This window comes from Ascaphus truei, chromosome 11 (genome assembly GCF_040206685.1).
Source record: "Ascaphus truei isolate aAscTru1 chromosome 11, aAscTru1.hap1, whole genome shotgun sequence".
Taxonomy (NCBI): domain Eukaryota; kingdom Metazoa; phylum Chordata; class Amphibia; order Anura; family Ascaphidae; genus Ascaphus; species Ascaphus truei.
In genome coordinates this window covers 45,048,387-45,061,627 of record NC_134493.1, presented here as the reverse complement: position 1 = coordinate 45,061,627, position 13,241 = coordinate 45,048,387, and the positions used below count along the sequence as shown (strand labels likewise).

The window sequence follows — 13,241 nt, the reverse complement described above, 5'->3', positions numbered from 1 at the left end:
GCTCCATTGACTATTTAGATTGCCTTTATTCAGGGGTATTATAACAGTTCAGGGCAACACTTTAAATAACACAATTTGGCATAAACTAAACACATTAAGAGCCATTATATGCTTTTAATTTACTCTGCCTCTTTGCTTTTTTTTATGTCTGCAGTTCCAGGATGAAAATGACTGAGGAGAAGCCTTTAAATCATTGCAAACAACCCAGAAATAATGAAGCAAATGAGAGAAGATCCAAGAAGAGAAAAACCGAAACCAACAGTAGAAAGGAAATAATTTGTTCAGATGTACAGACAATCAAGGTAATCTTTACATACATAGAAACACAGATTTTGATGGTAAATAAAAACCACTTGGCCATGTAGTATGTATGTACAGTATGTCTTTATTTATATAGCACCATTTATGTACATAGCGCGTCACAGCAGTAATACATGTGACATAATAATATAACACATAATGGGATTAAGCGCTTCAGACATGACCATAACAATAAGAAAGTGCCCCGAGGAGCTTACAATCCAAGTGGTAATTAGGGAGAAAGGTAAGTTCTGGTAAGAGCGTCTGCAAGGGGCCAAGGTCGGTGCATCCGAGATGTATAGTATCAACCATAGGAGCTACCCATGTGATTTGTTAAAGAGTTGTGTTTTAAGATAGGTCTTAAAGGTGGAAAGAGAGAAGGTGCCAGTCGGGTAATGAGGGGAAGGATATTCCAGAGGTGTGGGGCAGTGAGTGAGAGGTTTTAGGCAGGAGAGGACTCTAGCTAGAAAGGGGCAGACAGAAGACATCCTTGAGCAGAAAGCAAGAGTTGCGGTTCTGTATAGTGAGAAATTAGGGCCGAGCTGTAAGAAGGGGCAGAAGAGTGTATAGCCTTAAAGTGAGGAGAAGAATGGAGTGTAATACAGGATTTGATAGGAAGCCAGTAGAAGGATTTCAGCAGGGGAGACGCTGAGGTTTAGGAAAGAGTAAAGTGATTCTAGTAGCAGCGTTTAGGATAGATTGTAGGGGAGACAGATGAGAGGCAGGAACACCAGACAGTAGAAGGCTACAATAGTCGAGGCGGGAGAGAATGAGGGCCTGCATTCGAGTTTTAGCAGTAGAGCGACCAGAAGAAAGGGCGCATCTTTGCAGTGTTACGGAGGAAAAAACGACAGGTTTTATTTACATTGTGAATGTGATGGAGGAGTCAAGTGTGGCACCTAAGCAGCGTGCTTGGGATACTGGGTGTATGACAGCACTGCTAACAGTAATGTTTAAAGGGGCAGTAGGGCCGGGCTTGGGAGGAAGTATGAGCAGTTCTGTCTTGGACATGCTAAGTTTGAGTCGGCGGAGGGCTGGATGATAAAGCGGAGAGACATTCAGAGACATTGGTCTGTACAGCAGGTGTAAGGGAGGGTTGAAAGGTACATTTGTGTGTCATCAGCATTGAGGTGATATTTGAACCCTTGAGATGTGATAAGGTCACCTAGAGAGAGAGAGTGTAAAGAGAAGGGATCGATAGAGGAGGAGGTGTTGGCAAACGAGACTCTGAAAGTACGGTGCGAGAGGTAAGAGGAAGTCCAGGATACGAATACCAAGAGTATGGAGAATGTGACGTAGAAGAGGGTAGTCCACAGTATCAAAGGCTGCAGAGATGTCAAGTAATATGAGCGTAGTGTAATGACTTTAACTTTTGCAGCATGGAGGTCATTAGTTATTTTGGTATGGGCTCTTTCAGTGGAGTGAGCAGTGTGGAAGCCAGATTGTAGAGGGTCTAGTTTTGAGTAGGTGGTGGGAAAATGGAGCAAGCGAGAGAATACAAAGCGTTCAAGGAGTTTAGAGGGAGACTGAGCGATAGTTGGATAGGTAGGGTCAAGCTTGCTGTTTTTGAGTAAAAGTATAACTGTTGCGGGCTTGAAGGAGACGGGAAAGGTACCAGAGTAGAGGGATGTATGTGTAGGGATTAGAGTAGGACCAAGAGGTTTTGAGGGAAAGGAATGGGGTCAAGAGGACAGGTGGAAGAGGTAGAAAAGATAAGTAGTCACACGTCCTCCTCTGACAGCGGAAAAGGAGTCAAGGAAGGCAGGAGGAGAGTTAGGAAGAGGTGTCGAATGTGAGGAGGATACAGAGGGGATGTCTTGGCGAATAGAATCCACATTTGTCTTGAAATAGTCAGAAAAGTCCTGAAGTGAAATAGAGGAAGAAAGACAGGTAACAGACGGTGGTTTGAGTAGACCGTCAAAGACGGAGAAGAGTCTGCGTGGGATAGACTTGTGAGGAAAAGTAGGTTTGTTTAGCCTGGGAGAGGGTAGAGTTGAAATAGGATACATTTGTAGTGAAGGAAGTCTGCGAGCGTGTGAAATTTCCTCCAGAGGTGTTCAGAGGAGCGAGTGGAGCATGCGTGTGTGGGAATTTAGCCAGTGTCTGGGGGTTAGAAGTGTGAGAACGACATAGAGAAAGCGGAGCATGTAGGTGAAGAGAGGAGGATGGGGAAGAGTTGTAGTTCCTGACCAGGTTGTTAGTCTGGAGCAGAGCTGAGGGAGGAGCGCAAAGTGGAGTCAAGAGCCGGATGTTTTTCCCATCTGCCGTGAAACGTCAGACCATATGTGATCCCTGCCTTTCTAGCATATTTAAGGTAGCCTTCTCTGTATCTCTATCCTAAGCATGCTTGAATTCCCGTATTGTATTAGACTCTACCATCTCTGGGAGGCTGTTCCACGTATCCACCACCCCTTTCAGTGAAGAAGTACTTCCTTGCATATCTCCTCCAGCGTCACTGCGTGACCTCTTGTTCTAGCGCACATTTATTTGGTTGTGAAAATCACATCGTCCTTCTTCAATAAGCTGTCACTTCCCCGCGCTGGGGAAGTTTTAGTCCCATTTACTTGAAGGCAGCCAATCTCTTCTGCAGCATGGAGTTTTTAGGGTCTCTGAAAATATATCTATATATCTGTTTTCATTTACAGAAACAGGCAGCAAATAAGGCCAGTTGACCTATCCAGTCTTCCCATGTTCCTTTCTTGCCACTGATCTGCATCTATTGTTGGGTACGTCCCAATGCCATATAGTCACTCGAATTTATTTTGTCTGCTGCTGGGAGGCTTTTTCTGCTGGAAGGCGGTTCCATGCATCTGCTACACTTCCAATAAGGAAGTACTTCCTCCTCTTCCAATAAGGAAGTACTTCCTCTTCTTCCATTCAGTCTGTCCCCTTCCAGCATCAAATCATGCAATTTTCATGTGTGTATGGACCTTTTACACTTTTTTTCCCCCTATATCTACAGATCGATCCAACAAAAAGAAATCCCCTTTAAAAATAATATACTAGTAGTTGTTGTCTTGTTTTCATTCACAGAAGGCTCCCAGGCTGTCTCCTGCATTGTTTCGAGATAATTGTGAAATTTATCTCACACAGATACATGAACTCCTCAAATATGCTTCTCTAGGAAAATGCGGTCAGGCCGCCCAGCCTAGGTACAGTGAACTGTTTCTTTTGCTTGTTGTATTGATTTGGACTGTTTTTAATAAGCTAAAATACCGTATTTTCTTAACCTCCTGCAGTAATATATAAGCACCCACTGTCACAAAGCACCCTTATGACCCAGTGTTAGTTTTCTAACTCCCACCTGCTGATGTTCACTAGTCCAACTTTATGTTAGGGATTGTTAAATAGTTTAATTATTGTTGTAGATATTCACTGTATTCCTTGCAGTAAAACCTATAACATGTCATGGTGGGGCGCCTTGAAGAAAGCTATACACGTCAAAAAGATCACATCCAGTACGCTCGCAAACGTGAACTTGTATCTGAGCAGCAAAAGTGATCTCCGTGGTGAAAGGGGCGCCTCAGTAGTCTCTCCGATATCAGGCCGTTCTCTCGCCTGCGTGCCTGGCTGCCTGCCGATTGTAGCAGTGGTGGACTTGCGGCTTGGCTTGGTGACGTTACTTCCCGGCAACCACCAATCGCTCGCCTCCTGCCCTACGCGTTTCGTAAGCTGTGCTAACTGCGTCAGGGATAAACAGCATGGTAGACTCTGGGACTAGGGGGTTTAAATCCCCCAATTTCAACCTTTTATTTACCACCAGCCAACATTTGTGTGTGTGTGTGTGTGTGTATATAATAAAACGAGAAAAGAGTGTATTAATAAAGTCATAGCGTTCAAGTTATTCCATTTTAATTTTAGTTTCCGAAGATAAATGCATGGAGTACAAAAATGCCACCGGTTTGCGTTTCCTTTGTAAATGACTTTAGGGTCTTCTGGTAAAAGTTCACGGGGAAAAAAAAGTGCACAAGGCATTAAACTACAACACTGAAGTGTGTCAGCAAAAGCCCCGAGCTACTAAAACTCACCCTGAAATGCCCAATGGTGATATAATTGGAGAACCCCGTATACAAAAGCTCATTATACAATAACAATTTACTCACTTTTTGTAGAATTAACATTGTGTTGTAAAATGATGTTGAGTATCTCTGTTGTTGTCCTGGAACCTCTCTGTATGTTTGTTTTATCTGTTCTGAGGCAGCCATTGCTCCTCAGTGTAGTTGAAACATTGTTGCTTTCTCCCCATTGCTGTTGCCTTGACAATAACCCCCCAGTTATTCTATGTTCCTGTATACCCCTTCCAATAAAGTTGCAGAAAATAGAAGGACTGTGTGTATTTAAAGGGCACGAGTTAAACGCTCTGATCCTACTCAGTACCTACTTTGAGCCTGGGCCAGAACAGTTGTTCTGAAGTCCCACTGCTACTTCTTCTTATCTAGAGAGACTGGAACCAAAGTTGCCAGAATGTGCAGAACATTGGACAGAAAAGGCAGCGTTGGTGTGTATTTTGCATGTTAATTGCTGTGTGTTCCTTTGCAGCTGGTGTCACATTTATCATCAGAGGCACCTCCGCGGTGTGGTTGTCGTTGTACTGCAGGACCTCGGCCAGCTGCACTTTTATAGATTTTATTCGCACTTCCGCGCTCTCAGGAAGAGACTCCCACATGTGAGTGCAAAAAAATAACTTTTCTTTTATAGAGGGCTTCTCTCCCGATGTTACAATCTTGCGGTACGCAGAATTATACAGACACCGCCCCTGCCCAGACAAGCTCTCACACTGTGTTTGGGGCCTGAGCTACAGAGAGATACAGTGACTTGCCCAAGGAGCTGACACTTGGATGCGAGCCGAACTCTTCTGCTTTCAAGCCCGGGCCATTGTTTTTAGAGTCATCGCCGGTACTCCCTGACCCGCACTGTACTTGGGTTTGTCACTCTGCAGACACTGTCCCCTTGACTGTCGCCCATTGCTGTATCAGGACCCTCCAAGAGGATTTAAGTTAACATGCAGAAAACGTTTCTAGAAGCAGTTTTGGTCTTGGGGGAAGTATGCATGTTTGTAGGTTTCCATAACGTTTTATGAACCATTAGCTTAAGTACTCGGCTTTGCATGGATCGCCGGACTCTGGTGTCATCTTTTCCATTGCAAACTTGAAACTGTGACTCTCCATAATGGTGCCCTCTGTAACCCGATCATGAATTCCACCTTCTAGTGAGGGAGGCTACATGCCAACGCCCACTCCGTGAGACTCCCAACCCCCACTCACTGAGGACCCCCCCTAAACCCCCCTCGCTGAGACTCCCCCCCCCCTCCCCTAAACGCCCCTCACTGAGATTCCCCCCCCTCCAATCCCCAGTCGTTGAGGCTCCCAACCAAAATTATAGTGACACTCACACCCCATCAGTGACCTTCCTCTCTTACCCCCTCGCACTTACACTCAATCTCTCCCCCTCCCTCCACTTACACCGCCACCTCTCCCTCCCTCTTACACCCCCACCAATCCCCCCCACTTCTCCCTCCCTCTTACACCCCCACCAATCCCCCCCACCTCTCCCTCTCTTACACACCCACCAATCCCCCCCACCTCTCCCTCTCTTACACACCCATAGGAGGGAAACAATTCCCAAAATAAAAATAACCTCAGGTACACACCCCCTAGAGTCCCCTTAGTATGCATGCAAAGTTTCATGGTCTTGGAGCTATGACCCTGATTTATAGATATACAGCTCAACCCCGTTATAACGCGATCCATTACCACACGAATCCACTTATAACGCGATACAAGCGTTGCTCCCAATTTTCGTATTTATGGATACTTTACAACACGATTATTGGTATCTTAAATACTTTATTGTACAATGCATACAATTGTACATTATTTCTAACGCGATCCGCTTATAGCGCCATGTGATTCTTTGGACCCCAAGCACAGTTCTTCAGTATTAGGTGATACCTTTTTTTTTTTATTTGGACTAACTATTTATGTCATAGGATCAGCTTTCGAGAGTTTTCCTCTCTTCCTCAGGTCAGCAGTACTGGTTTACAAAGAAATCTATAGCTAAAACAGAGGTTTGTAAACCAGTACTGCTGAACTGAGGGAGAGAGGAGAACTCTCGAAAGCTTGTCCTATGACATAAATAGTTAGGGATCACCTAATACTGAAGAACTCATTTATTCTGCTCTATCGCAACTGGACGTGTGTGTGTGTGTATATATAATAATATAAAGATAATGCTCTTATTTTGCATATTCATAAGCGTTTGACGTTGTTTTTATTCATGGACAGAGATTCAGTTTGCCGCCGTCGCCACTTCCTGCGTGTGATTTTCTAGCTACTTTGGTTGGAATAGAACAGAATCACGTCGGGGACCGAGAGGGAGAAGAATTAATGTCAGAACATCCACTCAAAAGCAGACAAGGTATAATCTTTTCCCAGGGAGTTACGTGGACGGCTCCCACGGTTGCAATGTTCTGCACTAATTAATACCTTCCAAATAAGCATCTTGCCTTATAATTATCCATTTTTTATTTTTTTATTTTATACTGAGGTACCCTTTTCTTATAATGCAAATACTTAAGTACAGAGAGAATAACTGTGTAAAGAAATCTAACAGCGCAGATTCATTGGAGTCAAATGTTTATTTTTTTGCATCCTACTTCGTAATCGAATCACAATTTCAACAAAGCTGCATGGTTCATTTAGAATCTAAACAAACCAGTTTGATGGCCGTGGTGCAAAAGGTGTTATTCATTCATCTGAAGCCTTAACCCTTTGGGTGACCCGAGGTGTAGCCACTGCAACATCGGGGCGGCAGCACCTGGGGCCCCAAGATGTAGTGACTACTTCGTTTCCTTGGGGAGGTCGCGTCGGGAGCGCAGGACGCGATCTCTTGTGCAGGGACAGGGAAGAGGAGGCCTCTTCCGTTTTAAGGGCCGCGGCGATCACGTGACTTCTGTTGTTGTGACCCCTTCAGCAGTTACCCTTATAGATTTTCTTTTTATCTCCTCTTCCCCCCCCCCCTCTATTTTTAACATGGGTGTGGAAGCAGGGGGTCTCCGGAGCTGATCCACGTTAACGTCAGCTCCTCGGACCCCCTGGTTACCACGATATTTACCAGGGGAAGTGCCGCTGGTTCCACACGTCCAGGGGGAAATAATGGAGGGTTAAATCTCGTGCATAGGGCCGTGTGATGGGCAGGAAGTGACAGTGCTAGGTTTCCAGGTCTGTATCCCGGGAGCTAGGGGGGGAGGGGGTTACTGGATATACATTCAACTTGGAATGCACATATATATATATATATATATATATATATACACACACACACACCATAATACTGAGTTAAGTTATGGTGAGTAAAAAAGGTGACAAAAACCCTCCACAGGAAAGCAAATATGCAAATACAACTGTATGCTCATCTGCATGTCTTAGGCAGGTCTGCAACCCCGCCTTTCCCCATTATCACCCAGCATACAGCACTTCCACTGCAGCAAGGGATTCTGGGAAATGACATGCAAATGAGCACACAGTGTCACTTTTTGCCTCAAAAACCATTTTTAACATGGTTCCCTATAGGCTTAAGCTTGCTGCATGGTCACAGCTTTGAGCACAGCCAGGGTTAAGGTGCATATGCATATATATATATATATATATATATATATATATATATATATATATATATATATATATATATATATATATATATATATATATATATATATATAGTGGTTGACAAATCACCAAAAAATGTACTCGCCACACAAAAAAATCTACTCGCCACCTAGTACCAAACGTGTGCTGCTTGGGCCAATATTTACTCGCCCGGGGGTTAAATCCACTCGCCCGGGGCGAGCAAATGTATAGGTTTGTCGAACACTGTATATATATATATATATATATATATATATATATATATACACACACACACACACACACACACACACACACACACACACACACACACACTCGTGGTGAGAGAACCCCGCGTTGGCACTTGGTGAATTTCCTCCTTCATTTGCAGTGTGAGTAAAAATCAAGACTTGCCCCTGAAGACCTTTGACACAGCCTGGTACTTATCGACTACAACAACGTCACATAGGCTGCAAAGTGAATAGCTGCTCTAGGCAGCGAGGGTCTGTAATGCCAGCATTCAGTAGAAATACAGACGCGGCTGATTTATTAGTGTACATACTCTACGTCAGTGTTTTTTTAACCTTTTTTGGTTAAGGAACCCTATAATTATATTGTGACATTCTGAGCAATTCCAACCCTCCCTAATTGCGCGTCTGAGATCAGATGCATTGTAAGGAACCCCAACCCTCTCTAATAGCGCGTCTGAGATCAGATGCATTGTAAGGAACCCCAACCCTCCCTAATTGCGCGTCTGAGATCAGATGCATTGTAAGGAACCCCAACCCTCCCTAATTGCGCGTCTGAGATCAGATTTATTGTACATTCTTCTGTATTTGTACAATTTTCAAATGACCTGAAAATTGTTGGGAACCCTTTAGGGATGCCCGGGGAACCCAAGGGTTCTTAGAAACCCCTGTTGATAGAGCAGTGTTTAAGTGCTTACATTCCTCAACAGGACGGCAAACTGCACGAAGAATAATTAGCAGTTTTTGTTTTTAGTGCATCACTGATTTACTCTTGCGGTTACTTTTCTGATGGACTGTTCACTACCGCAGTAGATTAAGGTTATAAAAGAGAACATATGAGTTCAATTAAGATGATCTTATCTGTTTTTAGGTTCTTCGGATCTAGGTCACTCTTCTGAGAAGACCAACCACCGCCTTACACAAGACCCCATCGTGCAGAAATACGAACATAAAAAGCATGGCCTGACCAAGTACCTGCTTTCTGAGAAGGCGATGAGGAAAAATGAGTATCCCTTAGTAGGTCAGTTTATAATGTTGCAAAACCCAAAGTTACATTTGCTAATCTGATGGCACCTTGGGAACATCACATCTGAAGAAGGGCTCTTTTGACTTCAATTACTTATATGTTGTTGTACATATCAATCGTTTATTCACGAGCGCAAGGTTTCCGAATACACATTTACTGTTGTTAATAAGACCAGTGACAAATAATCTTGATCCAAAAACGGGTAATGTGTTTCATGCTCCTGTGGAAGAAAATATAGAGTGGGCAGCATTGTCTGTTGGAATCGTCTGTGCTCGTATATTAAATGACTGCACCATTGATAGAAAAACAATTAAAAAAATGTTCATCTGAGGCCAAATAAATAACATTCTGAAAAGACCTGTTGTCCGACTAGAAACCCCTTAATGCATTTATCTATCCTCCTAGGCTCTCAGGATGGAGGGAACTTTGTGCACACTGGCTGTGATGCAGAAGCAACAGACAATAGCCCCCTTTTTGGACTGGATTGTGAAATGGTAAGTTCTTTGACATGTACAATTGATAATCGCCATCACATGTCACTAGTGCATGGTTAATAATCACCATCGCATGTCTCTAGTGCATGGTTAATAATCACCATCGCATGTCTCTAGTGCATGGTTAATAATCACCATCGCATGTCTCTAGTGCATGGTTAATAATCACCATCGCATGTCTCTAGTGCATGGTTAATAATCACCATCGCATGTCTCTAGTGCATGGTTAATAATCACCATCGCATGTCTCTAGTGCATGGTTAATAATCACCATCGCATGTCTCTAGTGCGTGGTTAATAATCACCATCGCATGTCTCTAGTGCGTGGTTAATAATCACCATCGCATGTCTCTAGTGCGTGGTTAATAATCACCATCGCATGGCTCTAGTGCGTGGTTAATAATCACCATCGCATGTCTCTAGTGCGTGGTTAATAATCACCATCGCATGTCTCTAGTGCGTGGTTAATAATCACCATCGCATGTCTCTAGTGCGTGGTTAATAATCACCATCGCATGTCTCTAGTGCGTGGTTAATAACACCATCGCATGTCTCTAGTGCGTGGTTAATAATCACCATCGCATGTCTCCAGTGCGTGGTTAATAATCACCATCGCATGTCTCCAGTGCGTGGTTAATAATCACCATCGCATGTCTCTAGTGCGTGGTTAATAATCACCATCGCATGTCTCTAGTGCGTGGTTAATAATCACCATCGCATGTCTCTAGTGCGTGGTTAATAATCACCATCACATGTCTCTAGTGCGTGGTTAATAATCACCATCGCATGTCTCTAGTGCGTGGTTAATAATCACCATCGCATGTCTCCAGTGCGTGGTTAATAATCACCATCGCATGTCTCCAGTGCGTGGTTAATAATCACCATCGCATGTCTCCAGTGCGTGGTTAATAATCACCATCGCATGTCTCTAGTGCGTGGTTAATAATCACCATCGCATGTCTCTAGTGCGTGGTTAATAATCACCATCGCATGTCTCCAGTGCATGGTTAATAATCACCATCGCATGTCTCCAGTGCGTGGTTAATAATCACCATTGCATGTCTCCAGTGCGTGGTTAATAATCACCATCGCATGTCTCTAGTGCGTGGTTAATAATCACCATCGCATGTCCCCAGTGCATGGTTAATAATCACCATCGCATGGTTAATAATCACCATCGCATGTCTCTAGTGCGTGGTTAATAATCACCATCGCATGTCCCCAGTGCATGGTTAATAATCACCATCGCATGTCCCCAGTGCATGGTTAATAATCACCATCGCATGTCTCCAGTGCGTGGTTAATAATCACCATCGCATGTCTCGAATGCGTGGTTAATAATCACCATCGCATGTCTCCAGTGCATCGTTAATAATCACCATCGCATGTCCCCAGTGCATGGTTAATAATCACCATCGCATGTCCCCAGTGCATGGTTAATAATCACCATCGCATGTCCCCAGTGCATGGTTAATAATCACCATCGCATGTCTCCAGTGCATGGTTAATAATCACCATCGCATGTCTCCAGTGCATGGTTAATAATCACCATTGCATGTCTCCAGTGCACGGTTAATAATCACCATCACATGTCTCCAGTGCGTGGTTAATAATCACCATCGCATGTCCCCAGTGCATGGTTAATAATCACCATCGCATGTCTCCAGTGCATGGTTAATAATCACCATCGCATGTCCCCGGTGCACGGTTAATAATCACCATCGCATGTCTCTAGTGCGTGGTTAATAATCACCATCGCATGTCTCTAGTGCGTGGTTAATAATCACCATCGCATGTCTCCAGTGCATGGTTAATAATCACCATCGCATGTCTCTAGTGCATGGTTAATAATCACCATCGCATGTCTCTAGTGCGTGGTTAATAATCACCATCGCATGTCTCTAGTGCGTGGTTAATAATCACCATCGCATGTCTCCAGTGCACGGTTAATAATCACCATCGCATGTCCCCAGTGCATGGTTAATAATCACCATCGCATGTCTCCAGTGCATGGTTAATAATCACCATCGCATGTCTCTAGTGCGTGGTTAATAATCACCATCGCATGTCTCTAGTGCGTGGTTAATAATCACCATCGCATGTCTCCAGTGCACGGTTAATAATCACCATCGCATGTCCCCAGTGCACGGTTAATAATCACCATCGCATGTCTCTAGTGCGTGGTTAATAATCACCATCACATGTCTCTAGTGCATGGTTAATAATCACCATCGCATGTCTCCAGTTCATGGTTAATAATCACCATCGCATGTCTCTAGTGCGTGGTTAATAATCACCATCGCATGTCTCTAGTGCATGGTTAATAATCACCATCGCATGTCTCTAGTGCGTGGTTAATAATCACCATCGCATGTCTCCAGTGCGTGGTTAATAATCACCATCGCATGTCTCCAGTGCACGGTTAATAATCACCATCGCATGTCTCCAGTGCATGGTTAATAATCACCATCGCATGTCCCCAGTGCATGGTTAATAATCACCATCGCATGTCTCCAGTGCGTGGTTAATAATCACCATCGCATGTCTCCAGTGCACGGTTAATAATCACCATCGCATGTCTCCAGTGCACGGTTAATAATCACCATCGCATGTCCCCAGTGCACGGTTAATAATCACCATCGCATGTCTCCAGTGCGTGGTTAATAATCACCATCGCATGTCCCCAGTGCATGGTTAATAATCACCATCGCATGTCTCCAGTGCGTGGTTAATAATCACCATCGCATGTCTCCAGTGCGTGGTTAATAATCACCATCGCATGTCTCCAGTGCACGGTTAATAATCACCATCGCATGTCTCCAGTGCACGGTTAATAATCACCATCGCATGTCCCCAGTGCATGGTTAATAATCACCATCGCATGTCTCCAGTGCACGGTTAATAATCACCATCGCATGTCTCTAGTGCACGGTTAATAATCACCATCGCATGTCTCTAGTGCGTGGTTAATAATCACCATCGCATGTCCCCAGTGCGTGGTTAATAATCACCATCGCATGTCTCCAGTGCACGGTTAATAATCACCATCGCATGTCTCCAGTGCACGGTTAATAATCACCATCGCATGTCCCCAGTGCGTGGTTAATAACACCATCGCATGTCTCTAGTGCGTGGTTAATAATCACCATCGCATGTCCCCAGTGCATGGTTAATAATCACCATCGCATGTCTCCAGTGCACGGTTAATAATCACCATCGCATGTCTCCAGTGCACGGTTAATAATCACCATCGCATGTCTCCAGTGCATGGTTAATAATCACCATCGCATGTCTCCAGTGCATGGTTAATAATCACCATCGCATGTCTCCAGTGCACGGTTAATAATCACCATCGCATGTCTCCAGTGCACGGTTAATAATCACCATCGCATGTCTCCAGTGCATGGTTAATAATCACCATAGCATGTCTCCAGTGCACGGTTAATAATCACCATCGCATGTCCCCTGTGCGTGGTTAATAATCACCATCGCATGTCTCCAGTGCACGGTTAATAATCACCATCGCATGTCTCTAGTGCGTGGTTAA

At 44.2% G+C, this 13,241-nt stretch overlaps 1 protein-coding gene across 1 annotated transcript in view; it reads left to right on the top strand.

The window, feature by feature from the left end:
- The window catches only part of REXO5 (RNA exonuclease 5), a 29,816-nt gene that overhangs the window by 1,253 nt on the left and 15,322 nt on the right, over positions 1-13,241 (top strand). Inside the window, exons 2-7 of the mRNA XM_075565996.1 lie at positions 155-302; positions 3,334-3,452; positions 4,840-4,966; positions 6,585-6,717; positions 9,045-9,194; positions 9,606-9,694. Of these exons, the coding sequence (XP_075422111.1) occupies positions 162-302; positions 3,334-3,452; positions 4,840-4,966; positions 6,585-6,717; positions 9,045-9,194; positions 9,606-9,694 (759 nt within the window). The 5' untranslated portion in view covers positions 155-161. The remainder of the gene's footprint in view (positions 1-154; positions 303-3,333; positions 3,453-4,839; positions 4,967-6,584; positions 6,718-9,044; positions 9,195-9,605; positions 9,695-13,241) is intronic.